The sequence below is a fragment of the Diachasma alloeum genome, unplaced genomic scaffold (assembly GCF_001412515.2).
Source record: "Diachasma alloeum isolate Michigan unplaced genomic scaffold, Dall2.0 Dall_scaffold_00589, whole genome shotgun sequence".
Taxonomy (NCBI): Eukaryota; Metazoa; Arthropoda; class Insecta; order Hymenoptera; family Braconidae; genus Diachasma; species Diachasma alloeum.
Genome location: NW_021680721.1, coordinates 19,651 through 37,832, shown reverse-complemented (window position 1 = coordinate 37,832; position 18,182 = coordinate 19,651). Strand labels below are relative to the sequence as shown.

Genomic DNA, 18,182 nt, shown 5'->3' with positions numbered 1-18,182 from the left:
ATTACTACTTTCGGGGCACGTGGCGACTCACGGGGCAGCTAATGCACGAGTGACGGTCTCTTCTTTTCCTTCGCGATTCGTGGGGGTTCGTCAGGTGTCGATGTCCTTCGGGTTTTAATTCGGGAGGAATCGGGACCAATCAGCACGGGTGAGTGGTGATGATGACCACAATCCAGGGATGTCTCGCAAGGGATTATTGCTGGTGTTGAATATTCGGGGGTCTAGTATGGGGAATTTCCAGGAGGCGATGGCTTCTCCAATTGATCGGGTGGGGCCGGAACTGATGTCTTCCTTCGGCTGATGTCTTCGTGATGTCCAGGGGCAGGGGTAGAGGGGCGATGAGGGGAAAAGTGAGGGAAGGGATATCCAACGGTGGCGGGATTTACATTTTAGGGGGCAGTGTGTAGTGGGAAAAAATATGTAGAAAAATAATAAAAAATAAATGAATATGCCTCGTCACANAGTGAGGGAAGGGATATCCAACGGTGGCGGGATTTACATTTTAGGGGGCAGTGTGTAGTGGGAAAAAATATGTAGAAAAATAAGAAAAAATAAATGAATATGCCTCGTTACAGTGTATTATAATTTTTTTTTTCGTTTCTACCAATTCTATTGGCAGTAAGCTTCCGAATGGAGCTATGCCAATTCTATTAAAAAACAAACAATTATGAACACATGGAGACCTCTACAATTTTAAAGTGAATAAATACATCTACACGTGGAGTCATAAAATTAAAAAAAAATAAAATCTTTATGTGACATGACACTATTTCTACACTGTTTTTTTTTATAAAAAATGTCGAGTGGTTGTTTTTTAAAAAATTAAAAACGATGAAACTGCATTTAACAACATGTAAAATTCAAAAAAAATTATCTTAAGTATCTTAAGTGACAGGGTTTATAGGAAGGGGTAGACTATACTAAACTCTCGATGTAGAGCCCTCCCGTAGTGGACTTAGCTCATCGATGAGTTCTTCAAAGATATCTCTAAAACTAAGGGAGATAGCAAATTTTTACTGAAAAATTGGGGCGGGGAGGGGGATTGTGCTTTCCGGATTCACAGCCAAAGACATTGAAAATTGAAAAGCTACATTTCATGGAGAGTTTACTAGTTTTTTTATGACAATTCGATTCGTGGTAAAAAAAATCATGAGCACAGAGAAAAAAATGCATATTCAAGAATTTTTTTTCTAGATTCTAGAATCTGCAATTTGTAACTTACATTCGGATAAAATGTAGAAAAAAAAAGTTTAATTTTAGAAAATAAATCAATTAAATTGATCAATGAAAAGAGGATTGTTTTGAGGCAAAAATTTTCTGGAATCTATGTAATTAGGGGATGAAATTCTCCATATTAGTACCTCTGCAAAACGAAACTGAAAAATCATAATATTTAATAAATCCAAATGATCTCAGGCACGAAGCGGTGAAGGGTGATAAGTCGATTTTTTTCCGAATATGAGTTATTGATGGAAAACGGTTCTACCTCTTGCGTTACATATCCCTTATAAACGATTTGAGAAGAAAAATTAACTATATTTTTATTCAAGTGAAAAACGGAATAAGTCCTGAATTTCATTCTCAACTATTATCTTGCGAGTTGAATCGCCTGATTCTGATATGAAAAAAAAATTCGAGCGAAATGAGTCGACTTATACCTTACGCAGAAAGAAAAAGTGAGTTAGCTTTAGAAAAAAGTTTCTAAGTATTAGAAAAAAAAAACGTTCAAAATCAATGATTAAAATGGGTATTAATTTTAAACCAAGATATACTTAAAAAAATATTAATTTGGAAAAAATATTTTCTAAAATCTAGAAACTTGTTTTAGTTTTTGAGGGGGAATTTTGCAAAGAGGCGGAGGGGGGGTTGTTTTTGAAAATAGTGAGTAATAGTGAGTTTGTTTTTCAAATTAAATGAGTTTTTCGAAAATATCTCTGGAACTAAGGGAAATAGCGAATTTTTACGAAAATTGGGGGGGGGGGGGCNGCATTAACAATTTACAACCAAAAAAATTGAGTCGATGAGTTTTTCAAAAATATCTGCAAAACTACGGGAGATAGCGAATTTTTACAAAAAAAGGGGGGTTCTTAATTCTTTTTTCAATTTGTCAAAATTAGGAATTTTCCAGATTTTAAAATATTTAAAAATTTTCGTAATCGTCAAAAATTTCAAACATTTCAAAAATTTCCACAATTTCCAATGAATGTTGAAAATTTTGAAAATTTCCAATTTTGACAAATTGAAAAACACAATTGAGAATCCCCCTATTTTGTAAGAAATCTCCTCTTTATCTCCTTTCAGTTTCGGAGATATATTTTAAAAATTCACCAACTCAATTTTTTCGGTTGAGAATTCTCAATGCACCCCTCGCTCCCCTCCCCCCCAAATTTTCCTGAAAATTTGCTGTCTTCCTTAGTTTACGAGATATTTTTGAAAAATTCACCCCCCTCCCTCCCATATATAAGACCACCACCCCAATATATCAAATCTACATAAAGCCCCGATTTAGAATCCTCACCCGTTAACATAATGTCGCTTTTACACCGCCGCGTATAAAAACGTCTCGGCAGTGATGAAAACCTTTGATCAATTAAGTTAAAGAATGGAATTGGATCAAACCGAAAAATCGGTCTGAATCAAACCGAAAAATCGACCTGAATCAAACCGAAGTCGGTCTGTATCAAGTCGAAAATCGACTTGAAATAGACCGGTATTGCGGATTGCATTTGTCCGAGTCCGACTTGATTCATACCGTCAATTTGACATTAACCAAGTCGATTCCCGGCATGATTCACTCCGACTTGATTCAGACCAAATTTTCGTTCTGATTCAGACCGACTTTTTTGGGTGTACGATAAAATCTGTAGCCACAGTCCGGACGACCATGGAATGGCCACGTCAAACAACTAGGATCTCGAATGTCCATGGCCATTCTTGCCGTCAGTTATGGCCGGAAGGGGAGAGAGAGTTTTCTTGACGACTGGGAACAAGTTTTGATCCTCAGTTTGACCATTCAGAATTGACGCTAGGTTAGGCCTCTGAAGATTTGAGGGGGTAGTAAATGTTGGCTTTTCAGATTACGCTGGGTCGTCTGAGTATAACTTCACGAGACTATTTTTTTCAATTTTTCAACGGAATTACAAAATTTCAAATTTGGACCAAACAGTTTGAAAAAACACTTTTTCAGGGAAGTATAAATCTCCACGTTTCAGATTACGCTACGTCATCTGAGTATAACTTTACGAGACTATTTTTTTTTAATGTTGCAAAGGAAATTTGAAAATTCAAAAATTTGACCCAAAGAGTTCGGAAAAAAAATACTTCCTTACTGTATAGTAAATCTCAACATTTACAAGAATATTGTTTCTGAATGGAAACCTTGTAATCCTCAGAATACAAGTTTCCAGTTTTTTCTGTTAGGATAACCAATTTTGGGCTCAGGAATCAGAATATGATGCTTTTAGAGCATGTCCGTATGTATGTATGTATGTGTGTGCGTATGTATGCATGTGACCAATTCAGTCTTGCCACGATAAAAAACAATTATCCGAATCGAATGAATCTGGGTAGAAATATTCATTTCCATATTATACAGATCGAGTTAGAAGATAGTGCCGATGCCACTTTTAGTTTTTGAATTATTCTCGAAAATTGGGTCGACCCTGGCATTTTGAAAATTTTGATGATTTTGAAAATTTTAAAAATTATTGAATCAAACACCATTTTACAGACAGTGTGATGAGAAAATCGTGGACTGAATTATTCAAAAATAAAAACTTCCATTTTGGTAATTGTGACGCGTTATCAATAAACATAATAAGCAGAAATTACTTACAATGAGATAGGAAGAGTGTACCATACTTGTACTCGATTATTCAATATTGAAGGCAGTGGAAAATTTCAAATCATGACCATGAGTGCTTACACAGATACACGGAAAAAATCGTCGGAAGTAGTCTTGCGATCACGAGATTTTTCCCGAAGATTCCTACGACGAATGCACCTCGGGGAAAATCGGGAGAAATCCGATTTGACATCCATATTAATGAAGAATTGGTGAAACGATCCAATTGTAGACTGTTTCGGAAATGTCTCGTGTTCAATCGTGAAAATTCCGAAAATTCTCGGAACTCTTCTTAATCAATTACAGTAAACTCCTGATGGAGTAATACGCACATGATTGTAAGAGAAGCAAATTATCACGTTACGCGGGTCACAACAGAATGGTCAAATTTCCCGAGAGTCAAATATCGCAAAGATCACAACGAGATGGTCAAATTTTTCGAGGGTGAAACGTCGCGAAGGTCACAAGAGAATGGTCAACTTTCACGACAGTCAAACCACACGAGGGTCACAACGAAATCATATAATTTTTCGAGGGTTAAAGGTCACGATGGTCGAAAGGTGATGGTCAAATTTTCCGAGGGACAAAAGTCGCGAGGGTTACAAGAATGGTCAAATTTCACGAGAAGAAAACGTCATGAGGGTCACACCTCACGAGGGTCACAAAGAGATAATCAAATTTGACGAGGATCAAACGGCATAAGTGTCACAATGGGACGATCAAATTTTACGAGAGTCGAACGTCACGAAGGTCATATGGATGGTGAAATTTCACGAGAGTCAAACGTCACGAGAGTTGCAAGGAGACGGTCAATTTTCATGAAGATAAAGGAAACGTGATTTTTACGAGGGTCCAACATCACAAGGGGATGAGCATTTATGAAGGAGTCATGCATCGCAAGGATCCTAAGGGAATACGATGCCTAAACATATCAAAATGTTCAAAAGTCATAAGTCACAATCTGAGATTCTCAATTGTAAGAAGGATCATGGTGTTGATTATTGAAATTTATTGAATCCTCCATGTGAGGTCCTTAGAAATTGAAAATATGGCGTTCTCCTTGTGACCCTCGTTTGACCCTCGTCAAATCTGACTATCCTCTTGTAACCCTCGTGACGTTCGACTCTCGTCAAATTTGACTATCCCCTTTTGACCCTGATGATGTTTGACCCTCAAGAAACTTCATCCTCTGCCAGTAACCCTCGTGACGTTTGACTCTCGTGAAATTTGACCATCCTCTTGTGACTCTCGTGACGTTCGATACTCGTGCAATTTGATCATCTTCTTATGACCCTCGTGATATTTGACCGTCAGAAAATTTGACCATCTCCTTATAACCCTCTTGACTTTTGACTCTCGTGAAATTTAACCATCCACTTTTGATCCCCGTAACGTTTGACCTTCAGAAAATTTGAAAATTTCTTTGTGGGGCTTGTGTGGTTTGTTGACTACACTCATGAATTTGTTTCTGAGATACAAATATTTTTTTCAACTTCAAATCGATCCATTTTGTCCCGAACCCCCTATTTGTAATTTCTGTAGCCTCGAAGGGATTTGATTTCGTCGCATTCAATAATTTCTTGCGTTCCCCAGTGATTTTACCGGTTTTCTCAAGAGTTTTACCGTATATTCAATCCTGTAGAAATTTCGTATAATTGACGGAGACAAGGATATTTTTTGGTTCAGCACAGAGAAAATGACGGAGTTCATTCATCTTATGAACTCTCCCGCGAAAATACCGGTGGCACACCTGATTTTATTCATACCTTTTTTCCGTATACAAGGACTTTTTTCCAGTTTCATTTATTCAATATCCGAAAGTGAATATCATAACTGTCAAGTGCTAGAACTATCAACTAATTCTAATTAGTTGATAGTTCTAGCACTTGACACAGAAATGTTGTTTCTCTCTAGATAAACAACATTTCTGCTTTCCGGTAATAATTGTACGATCAAACAAAATTACATGTAAGTGAAGTTCGATCGTGATTATATGAAGAGCCTCGTCGAGAGATTTTAATAACTTATACTAGCCCGCCTGCGGCTAGATGGAGCCACACGCCCTCAGAGACCATAGAAAAAGTTGGCTGTGGCACGTCGGCGGTGAGGGCTCGCCATCTTATCATGAGTTTAAAGTTAAGCAATAGTGTAGAAAAAATTGGACGGGTTTGGGAAAGCTAGTTGAGAGGGACTGGATCTGTCGACAAGGCTCTTCATATAATCACGATCGAACTTCACTTACAGATAAGTTCGTTTGATCGTACCATTATATTCGAGCCTCGTCTTCGAGATTTTAATAACTTGTAGGTGTTCAGAGATCATCCAATTTTTTCTTTTGTTTTTTTTTTTNATATCCGAAAGTGAATATCATAACTGTCAAGTGCTAGAACTATCAACTAATTCTAATTAGTTGATAGTTCTAGCACTTGACACAGAAATGTTGTTTCTCTCTAGAGAAACAACATTTCTGCTTTCCGGTAATAATTGTACGATCAAACAAAATTACATGTAAGTGAAGTTCGATCGTGATTATATGAAGAGCCTCGTCGAGAGATTTTAATAACTTATACTAGCCCGCCTGCGGCTAGATGGAGCCACACGCCCTCAGAGACCATAGAAAAAGTTGGCTGTGGCACGTCGGCGGTGAGGGCTCGCCATCTTATCATGAGTTTAAAGTTAAGCAATAGTGTAGAAAAAATTGGACGGGTTTGGGAAAGCTAGTTGAGAGGGACTGGATCTGTCGACAAGGCTCTTCATATAATCACGATCGAACTTCACTTACAGATAAGTTCGTTTGATCGTACCATTATATTCGAGCCTCGTCTTCGAGATTTTAATAACTTGTAGGTGTTCAGAGATCATCCAATTTTTTCTTTTGTTTTTTTTTTTAGTAAACCCCAGATTTAATACGAATGTGAATATTGAAGAGTTTAAAGACGAATGTTAATGAACACAAAGAATGGTTATTGACTAAACCATTTTCAATAGAACTTTGACAAAAAAGCTATGATCAACGGCAATTATAGAAATGTACAAATCGTACTTCTAAACCTTTCGAGACTTACTCGTTTTCTCACAGCAGCTGGAGTTACTGTATAATTAGTAATGTAAGTTGAGAATCAGCTGTATCGACTCCAAGATGGCTATAAGACAATATAATCCGTTAGGCCTGTGTTTATAAAGAGTCGCAGCTATAAAACTCTCTGAATGTAACGAACAGTATAGAGATGTTATATCTAAAATCTCAACATACTACAGAAAGATACCTTAGCTGCGCAAAAATGATGCCTTTCAAAAAGGAAAAGGAGAAACAGGCTGTGGATCGCCTGGGCGAGAAGATTGTAACCTGTCTGGTATCGTGAAATCCAGATTTGACGCACCTTTGACACTATTCTCAAGTTTAATGGCACAAAATGTTTGTCATCTCTGCGAAATACTCAAGGGCAAAAGAAAGACATTTTTATTAAGATGAAGAATTGACAGATTTGCGTTGAGTGGGAAAGACCTGGCTGGTAGGTCAGAATACACTCAAGATACTAGATGTGCGTGCATTGTGATTTACCAGGACGTAGTTGGAAAATTTGTTGAACAACCTTTGGAATTTAAATGTTTTCCCACTATTAGCCTATGTAACTGGATCCGGATAGGAGTCATTGAGGTTAAATCACTGGAAACACATTTAGCGATAACAATCGTTTATTCAGAATTCACTGACTATTCCACAGCTGAGTTTCAAACATTTGTGTTGCACTGTACGTAATTAAAAATACCTCTTTAATACAAAAACCTTCGATATTTAATGGACTGTATTTCTGATGCACGTGTTTTCGTTGGAGATCTCAAGCGAACAGAGAGCGAAGCGCTCCCAACGCGTAACTATTATTCAAAAGTGTCAATAAAGAAATCAATGACTGATCAGGTCGCTAAATGCCAGCATGTGGCCTTTTAATAAACTAGAATGTAGTCAATCCGGTAACATTTTCTCCCCCTTTGGGAATGCGATTGTCAAAATGATTCTGCAACAAAAACTCAAAATACAAAACAAAATGAAACAATAAGCAAAACAATGATACCCCGATCACAAGCTTCTGACTAACGAAAACAGCCAACTAGTCAGCACCATCGAGCTTATCATCTCCATCCACCTCAGCCGACATGATCTTGACTGGGAGTGGGCACACCTTCACGATCGGCCTCGTAACAGTAGACGACTGAGTCTTTACCGTAACCACTCGACATAATCCGTCGTCTCCAAGATGGAGCTTGACGATCTTCCCTATGGGCCACTTCGTAGGTGGCAAACGTTCATCTGTAAGCAACGCCAAAGCCCCCAGCTCACGGTTTGCTGATGGCCTATGCCACTTGTTGATCTCCTGCAACTTCTGGATGTAGTCAGACGACCAGAGCTCTCAGAACCTCTCTGTCATCTGACGGATATGCTGATATCTGGACAGCCTAGAGATAGGTAGATGCCTCAGCAAAGGCTCATGAACAGTCGTCAGCACCGAACCGATCAGGAAATGCCCAGGAGTCAGCACAGAAAATTCCTCATGATCGTCAGGCAGCTGACAGAGCGGTCTAGAGTTAAGAATAGCCTCCACCTGGGTCAGCAAAGTAGACAGTCCCTCATAGGTCATTTTAGTGTCTCCAATCACACGCTTAAGATGAAATTTAGCAGAGCGAACTGCAGCCTCCCACTTTCCACCATGATGAGGAGCTCCCGGGGGATTAAACATCCATTTAGTCCCATCCTTAACAAGGCTATGAGCGATAACATTAGCTTCTTTCCCTGCAGCATCAAACAGCAGCCTCAACGCCTTGTTTGCTCCAACAACATTAGTTCCACAGTCACTTGTGATCGTAGAACAGATGCGACGTCTAGCTGTGAATCTTTTATAAGACGCTAGAAACCCTTGAGTGCTATAATCGCTCACCAATTCGATGTGGACGGCAGAAGTAGTGAAGCAAACGAAGATAGCCAGAAACCCCTTGAAAGTCTTTGCACCTCGGCCTCTCCAAGTCAGCAAAGTCAGAGGTCCAACATAATCGACTCTACTATGAAGAAATGGGCGAGCATGAGTGATTCTCCTCAGCGGCAATTGCCCCATAAGCTGCTTCGCAGCTTCTCCACGAAACTGAGCACAAGTTACGCAGCGATAAATGACGCTCTTGACTGGTCTTCTTCCTCTCAAGATCCAGTACCTCCTCCTCAAAGTCGCTAACATTAACTGGACCCCACCATAAAAAGTCTGAGGATGGATTTGTTGCAAAACTAGCTCCGTGAACCTTGAGCGAGAAGGCAGAATTGCTGGATGCTTAAAGTCCTTCTCAAGAAAAGATTTTTGCAGTCTTCCAGTCAGGCAAATAATGCCTCTACTGTCGATGAAAGGCACAAGACGATACAGAGGGCTCGCCCGAGCCACACACTTCGATTCCCTTAGACTCGTGACATTCTCAGCAAAACCCTCAGCCTGGGTCTCTCTAATCCAAAAAATCCTCGCATCCTCGATCTCACGAGGCTGTGGAATCCGATCTCTGAACTCTAGAACTCCCTCACCTGTGGATTTTCTCAAAATTTTATCCTGCTTCACCAGAAGCACTCGACGGCATCAGGCAGTCACCACCAGCAGCTTCTTCAATGAATCATAGCGCTCCATCACGTCCCAAACTTGATAAGTCTTAGCTTCAGAGGCTGAATGCACTGATACATTCCTCCTCTCGTGATGCTCAGCCTCATCTACCAAAAACTTCCGTTCCGACCAACACGACTCTGACTCAGCTAACCATTGTGGACCATTCCACCATAGCTGACTCCTAGCTAACTTCTTACTCGATACTCCCCTTGATACCAAGTCAGCAGGATTATACTCCCCAGGAACATGTCGCCAGCAAGCCTGAGCACCAGTCTTTGACTCTCCTCAACCCGGTTCTTCACGAACTGCTTATATTTTGCAGCATCCGCTTTAATCCAGTGCAGCGCCACCGACGAGTCTGTCCACAGATGAATCGACAAGTTATCCACACAAAGAGCCTTATTCACTGAAACGACATGCCGAGCCAGCAGCGATGTAGCCATAAGCTCAAGCCTGGGAATCGTGACCTTGATCGAACTCGACCTTTTAACCTTCCCCCCATCACGGATAGGTGCTAACTTGGATTTAGAAGATACGTGACTGATACTCACAGTGCCATCAACATCAAAAACCTTAAGATATACCACAGCTCCATAGACAGTACCAGAAGCATCAGCAAACTCATGAAGTTCTACACGTTCAGTAGAGTCACTCATGTTGAAGTGCCTAGGTACCTTAATCATCTCCAGATCTTGGATCTCCTGAGCAAACTGATTCCAACGCTGCTCGACCTCCTCTCCCAGCTGCTCATCCCATCCTAGCTGCAACTTCTACAGGTCCTGAATCAACAACTTCCCTTTAACGACAAAGGGAGCAACCCAGCCCAACGGATCACAGAGCTGAGCTACCTGAGACAGAATAAAACGTTTAGTGAGAATCTTAAAATCAGACTGAGGTTTGCGTGAAAAGAAAAAATAATCCTGCGCAGAGTCCCAGTTCAATCCCAGAGTTCGATGAGACTCCTGATTGTCGATAAGATGCGTTGATGAATCACTCACAGAACTGGAAATATCGAGCAGCAACTCAGACTGATTCGCTGTCCACTGCTGAAGTGGCAGCCCTCCTGCTCCGAACATACTGTTCACCTCACGAATCTGCTTTCTACAGCCTTCAATCGTGCTCGATCCCCCATGGACATCGTCCATATAAGTTGTATGCAAAACCACCTCGCCAAAAATGGTGCTCATCTGGTGCCATACCTCACAGTGTTCAGTTGATACTCAACAATCTCCCCTGAATCCTCCCTCCACAAAATTCTCTGGTAATCTCGGTCGTCGGGATGAATGAGAATTTGTCTAATCATCTTAGTCACGTCCCCAGAGTACACATACTTATGTCTCCTCCATCGTGAAATGACACCAAAAATCTCTGCCTGCAGTTTAGGCCTTTCGTGGGGCAAATCATTCAAGGAAACCCTACATGACATCTTCGCTGAACCATTAAAAACTACTCTCAATTTAGTGGTCAGACTTGACTCTCTCACAACTGGATGATGAGGAAGATAATAAATACCAGAAGAATTGCCATCTCTATTCTCCACCCTAGACATGTGCCCAAGACGTTCGTATTCCTCCAGGAACTCTCGATATTTCCGATGTAGCTCTGTTCAAAATCTTCAAAGCCAGACCTCGAGAATCTCCAAGCTGATCCGGTGATGACTTGAATGGCAATCGGACGATGTAACGTCCGCTCTCAACCCTCAAAAAGTGCTCTTGAAATATTCCTCACAGCTAACCTCCTCAGAATCCATCTCTTCAGACCTATCAGAAAACACCTCCTGCTGAGCCCAGAAGCCCTTGACGAGAACACTCATTTCACGATCAGGAAATACGGAAACTCGACACCTGATCCTCCAGCTCCTTCTCCACCAGAATTTTCCCAGAGATGATTCAACCCAAAGAAGTCTGCTGTGCTATCGGCTGCTCCAGAGACTCACGCCTCAACCCTGACTGGATGATTTGATGGTACACGTCAACTCCCAGAATAATATCAATACTTCTGCTGCTGCTGTAGTTTGGATCAGCAAGTTCAAGCCCATCAAGCACAGACCATTTTCGATAAGCCTCTCTTCTAGGTACATAGTCCGTCAAATGCGTCAGAATGATCATCTTAACAACGCAAATAGGTTGCTCCCAGCGAGAGAACAACTCCACAGAAATAATTCCGCTAGCAGCATACGAACTCCCTCCGCCAACTCCAGAAACTGCGTAGCTATATCACCTGTGAACAAGGATCAATCAAAGCCCTTGCCTCAATCAACTCACCAGACCTCGACTTGACCTTGACGATGGCAGTCGCAAGAATCGCTGATGATGTTCCTACTGATTTCTCCTGACTAACGGCATGCGAAGCTGGCCGTGATGGTCAGAAGCTGGATTGAAGCTACGCTCCTGAGCAGAAGAACCTCCTGATGTTGGCTGACTGCCTCTTTGAACCCACGGCTGTCTGTCCTCTGAAGAATGATGGATCGACGTATGATGTTTTTCTCCACATTTCTGACATCTCTTCCTTGAAAGACATCTGTCCTTTCGATGATTCCCGAGACAGTTGAAACATCGCTTCAACTCAATAACCTTATCCTCCCTCTGGTGTGACGTCAGAGATTGATAGACAGGACAACCATCAAGATAATGATCCTCGTTGCAAAGACCACACTTTCGGGAAGGATTCTGATTATTCACGTGATGTTTCTGAGCACCAGACGCATGACTCCTCGAATTTGATGAATTACTCGATGCTGCAACTGCTGATGCTGGATCATAGTCAGCCTTATACGACGTGAGTATTCTGATCCTCTCCAACAAAAAGCTCTTAACATCCTTCCACTTCGGAGGCTTCGTTGATGCTCCAAGGAACCGTTTCCACTCCTCGACAGTCGATTTATTCAGCTTCCTGATCACAATATACACCAGCAGATCGCCCCACTGATTAACTAGTCTCTGCAGAGCCCCTAGAGAACCCAAAGCTTGCTCAACATCTGTATACAACTTTTCCAAAGGCTCCACTGAGTCCTTAGTGATAGGAGCAGCATTAAAAAGCAGCGACAACGACACGTTCACCAGAGCCCTCTCATTGTCGTAATAATTCACCAGACAGTCCCAGGCTGCTTGGTAGTTCGCCCTCTCGAGTGCAAAGTTCTTCAGTTTCTTCTCAGCGTTCCCTGCTATGTGATTCTTCAGAACGAACAACCTGTGCGCCGATGTAAGACCAGGATTCATAGCCATGGCCTCCAGAAACATTTGTTTAAAATTCACCCAGTTCGAAAGATCCCCGTCGAACATAGGAATCTCAAGTCTGGGCATCTTGAGCGTAGGTGCATGGCGTGATTGCTGCTGAGGAACCACTGCTGGTTTCTATGGCATTTGACCAGGAGGCTTAACAGCGTCAGCTGCATACTTGAGCGCCTGCATCTTCTCAAGCGCCGATCAATAATTCTCCTCAGTAGCCTGGTACTCACGATCTCTGAAATAGCTATATTCGCAGAAGGCTTTCTGGACATCAGGCTTCGATGTGTACTTACCCTTCCACAGTATATTGTGATTCTCCTGATACTTATTCCATTTCAGATTCAATGAGCGCATCCTGTTATCAACCCTTGCAGGAGTGATTGCCTCTGAAATTAACAGATGATGAGCCTTGCCAATATAACAACATCTGACAATGAGTCATTGTGCAAGATAATCAACCGACAGATGATAAAACTCAATATCCACGTACGATAACAAAATCAGTTACCTCTACCGATAATCAGCCAATCTGTCCAACCGACCCACACAACTGCGAGATTTAAGATGGCTGACAGCGCAGAGAAACGGCGCGAAAACGGCCACTGACGACGCTCGACCGACGCCAATACCCCACGATGACGCTCCCGTCCGAGCTGATAATGCACCTCCACGATGATTTCCTGACGTTCCGATGACGATCCTCCGATGATTTCCACAGATAACTTCCCGATGATTTCCGCTGATGATTATCATGATGGTTCGCCTCGATGATTCCCAAGATAAGCACACGATGATTTTCACGGTACAGACCCCAAACGATGCCTCTCAGCGACGCCGTGGACGCCAACAGCTACTTCGCACCTCGACTCGATAATGCTCCACCCGATGAATGTCACTTTGTCTTTGTCTTCTCCGAATTTGGCGCCTAATTGCCTGTAGTTCATTGAAAATGGGCACTGGCATATCAGTAACATAACCTCAAATGTCTTCCAGTTAACGTACAATAACATCGACTCAAAAGTGTGGTCAAGTCCAGAGGTATCAATTGTTTCGTTTTACTTCTGAAAAATTATAAGTATCGTGAAGTTCCGTGATAGATACTGTAATCCTTTAAAATTGGCAAACCATGTTGTTAAAAAGCATTACGTAAACCATCCGATACTTTGATTGCCGAAGTTCCTACACTGAAAGGTGCTAAAATTTGTAGTGGTTGTCGGCAACTACTGGGGAAATTACCGAGTAGTGTTTTGCGGATTATTACGGTTGATGAAACTGATGACAGTAACGAAGCCCAGGATGAATCAAACGTTGAAGAAATTGAAGTGAGTGAACCTGTGGATGAATTATGTGTCGTACCTGAAAATGAACCCGTAACAGAGAAATCTATCGGTGAACCTGAGGCACCCACTTATTATCCTCAGATGGAGAAACTCTTGTCTGGTCTATCAGAAGTATCTTTGTCCCAACTATCTGGTGCCAATCAACAATCTCTCGTAAGATCACAGTCAACAATAATCAGTTCCTCAACAACCCTCAGTCAAACAACGAACGCAAGTGATGAAACGTACTGTCCCACTGCTCCCCAACAACCCAAAGTCTACGGCAATTATGTCGATGATAAGAAAAGCATCAGCTTCGCACAAGCTGGAGAAGAAATGTTGAAACAATTGCAGGAGAGATATTCAGACCCCAAGATGAGCAAAGTGGAGAAATACTTGATGCTTTCAGTTGTTCTCAAGAGTTGGACTATCAGGACGACTGCTCATTTTTTCAATACTACTCGATGGATGGTGAAGGAAGCCAAAACCTTAGTCGATCATAAAGCAATTTTAAGAGCTCCTCAGCCACGTGTTGGTAGGAGAATGGACCAGAACACAGTTGATACCATTAAGGCTTTTTATAAGCATGATTCAAAGAGTAAACTATTAGGTAGTGCAAAAGACTTCCTATCAGTTAAATAGCCCGATGCATAATGATTACATTTACAGAAACGTTGTCTGTAAATTGGAAGACTTAGTATTGTAATTTGGAGGATTTAGTCCGATTATTTTTGTTAGCTCATCCCAATGTAGAAGTTGGTTTGTCGACGTTGGCAAAATTTCGAGCTGAGCAATGTGTCTTTGCTGGAAAATACGGGACACACTGTGTATGTCTCTGTGTATACTATGAGAATTTGAAACTCATGATGGATGCTTTAGATTTTCCGAGACTGAGAATTCAGCACATAAATTGTCGTCATACAAAGATTTGATGGCTCTTATCACCTGCAACAAACCAACACCTCCGTGTCATTTGGGAAAATGTCTAGAATATCCCGACTCAACGGTTCTGAAAAAATTTTTTCAGGAAATATTTGATGAAAATGATATTGATTGAGTAGAATATCACTCATGGACTGAGACTGATCATGCAGCAATGACAGTGAACGTATTGACCGGTGATGCATTTGTTGAAAGCTCGAGTGAAAAAACTGTGCTGCTGAAAACACACGCATTCATTGCCAAACAACAATCTGAATACGTGGACTACAGGAAAAAGAAATTACAGGAAGGAGAATTCATTATTCGAATGGATTTTGCAGAGAGATATACCTTCGTGGCACAGGATGCCATCCAATCATTTCATTGCAGGGATAATCAAGCTACAATTTTCACTGTTGTATATTATTACAAACTTGATAATCAATTTCTAGATTGCAATCTTATCAAATAATCGTCAGCACAATACGGCTGCAGTCTATGAGTTCCAGAAATTGTTACTTCAATATTTGCAAAGTAAATTCAAGGTTACTAAAGCTATTTACTTCACTGATGGAGCAGGCCAGGATTTCAAGAACCGGTTCACTATTGTAAACTTGATGGAACATGTCAATGATTTCAAGATATGTGCAGAGTGGCATTTCTTTGCCACTGCACATGGCAAAGGACCATGTGATGGTATTGGCGCAAATTTGAAGAGATCTGCTACTCGAGCCAACCTTCAAGCTAAATCCCCTGCAGATCAGATCCTAAACGTACATGTATTATTTGAATGGGCGGTTCAGCACTTTCACACAACAAAGATCATGTACAGTCCTACAGTTGACCAGCTTAAAGCTGCTGAATACCTCACTGATAGGTTCAAGAGTACAAAACCCATCCCAGGCATCCAAAAGATCCACTCATTTGTGGTGAAGGATGGAAATCATGTGTGCTTAAGAAGATATTCGTTTTCTACGGAGTTTTCTCTTTTCCCTAAGAAGCCGCGTCAATCCAGGAAAAGAAAAAGGTGATCATCATACAGCAAAATGCAAAAATAATTCCTTAAATTGAGTATTATGAAGTTGTAAATGATAAAGTTCTCAATTTCTGTTGAGAAAATGTGAAATAAAGAAATGATGGAAGAGGTCTGTAAGAATTTAATTATATTTTTATCATTGAAAATTCGAAAATAAGAGCAATTTATAAGAAACAATGTGATTCGATGACGCTGTAGAGTCGATTATTCATTTCTCAAAACGTTTTTTTTCAACGTCATGAATTCAGTAGTTGAGCGGTAAAACAGTCCAAATCGATTTTGCTTACTGGGGAGTTTTCAATGAATATCTCGAAATCTAAGAGAGATATCGAACATTTCGTTAGGACATTTTTTGTAGAGCGGATTGAGATCTACATAAAAGGTCTGTTTGGTGAGGAACTAGCTTTAGGGTGGATGTGGGAGAAAAATGTGGAGGGAGATGCTGGAAAATTAATGATGGCACTGATGATAAAAATATCACTATTTATTCGTGGGATCGAACCACGTCGTTAATAATTTATACACTCTTTGGTAAGTTGTCACTGTTGATAGTCTTTTGATTAACCGATAATTGTCTGAAATTAATACTGTTGAATCACTGAATTCAGTTGAAGTTTAACTAATTATTGTGGTGATGTACTGAACGAAACGTTGATCTTACAAAGACTGGTGATGTACTTGATTACTAGTGAGCTAGATGAGGGTCAAGAAGCTACAGTACTCGGTGAGGTGCGATGTAAGACTTGTACAGGTGATTTGCCCGAGATAGACTTGTACGGTGAGAGGCTAAGCCTAAACTGATTCGCGCGTGTTTCGATCATTTATGACTGATAACCCAAAGGATCTCGGAGATTTTCGAAGTAGACCGATGGTCGACCAGAATGTTCCGGAATTTTAGTTGTGTTTCAAACAAGGTCATTATAAAAACTTTGCAACCTTCGTTAGATGCGGAGATATTCCCACAAAACTCATCTAAGAGCTGTATTGACTTGAATTTTTCCTATCGCTGAGCTACCGAATTTTGGCTTTCCACTCTGAAATTTTTTTGTGATGTCCTAGAAGTCTAAAAAACTACATAAAAAAAAATTTAAAAAAATAAATAAATAAATATAAAAAAAAATTAAAAGTGTGACATCCGTCGAAAAATGCTTTATAATCCATTTTTCCTAAATAATTTTCTCTATGGAATAACCATTATTTCATTATTTTTATGAACGCATATCTGTAAAGAGAGTCAAATGCGAAGATCCCAAAGGTTCCTTGTAGGAATAGAGAAGGTGGAATAATAGATTGGAAAGGGTAACTCAATCAAATGTAGAGACGACACCCATAAAAATTATCCATGTAGAATTACATCACGAATGAATGAATTAATATTTTCTTGTTTTAAAATTGTGGAAACTATCAAATATTACAATTTAACAAATTAGAAAGGCATGAGATGTCTGTGAATCTCATTACCGGTTGGCAATAGAAAAATCAATAACACCTCTGAAAATGTATGAGAATGTGAATGGGGTGAAACCTACGTTTTGGGGCTAACCCGGAACCTCACCGTTTAAGAGGTTTCGCGGGTGACTAAACTGGACAATGACCATATAGCGGAAGTGTGATGCTATGACTCAATTGGGGGAAAAACGCCTAAAAATAACCACAAGTTATGATACGTCAATTAGGGGAAGCAGATAGTTGACTATTCCCTTCACAAAATTTGGAAAAACTACGCGACTCCAAACGGAAAATGAGAAGGCCTAATGTCACCTAATCACCAATCAACGAGCACCATGAAGGGATAGGAGAAACGTCACTACCAATCCCCGAATAATATTCAAAGAAATCCAGAAGACAATGGTAAAAATAGGGGGAAGATTCTAGAACCTTCCACCCCTGATGACACACTTTCGATTCAATATAAAAAGGGAGCCGCGACGCGGAAAAAGTCAGTTCCACTACACGTTCCAGTTCTTCATCAACCCTTCAGTTGGCTACTTTCATCGATTCTACAAGTGCGATAGTCACAAGTTTAGAATTAGCAGAGACGCCCGTTCTCTGAGTTAGATAAATTCATTCAGTCCTAACGTGGGGACCCAAGTAATTTTGAAGTAACAATCAAATGTGGAGTTTTTCGTAACTTTACTTATTTAAAATATTCTACGACTTTTTGTTAATGAATAGAATCTTTCATGATTCTTTGATAATTTA

At 40.5% G+C, this 18,182-nt stretch overlaps 1 protein-coding gene across 1 annotated transcript; it reads right to left on the bottom strand.

The window, feature by feature from the left end:
* Positions 1–8,253: 8,253 nt before the first annotated feature.
* Positions 8,254–10,622, bottom strand: LOC107043488. Its single transcript, XM_015265022.1, has 4 exons — positions 10,476–10,622; positions 9,675–10,247; positions 9,466–9,591; positions 8,254–9,363 (listed from the first exon to the last, which is right to left on the bottom strand). Exons 1-4 carry the CDS (start codon positions 10,620–10,622, stop codon positions 8,254–8,256), a joined length of 1,956 nt encoding a protein of 651 aa, XP_015120508.1.
* Between the last annotated feature and the right edge of the window lie 7,560 nt (positions 10,623–18,182).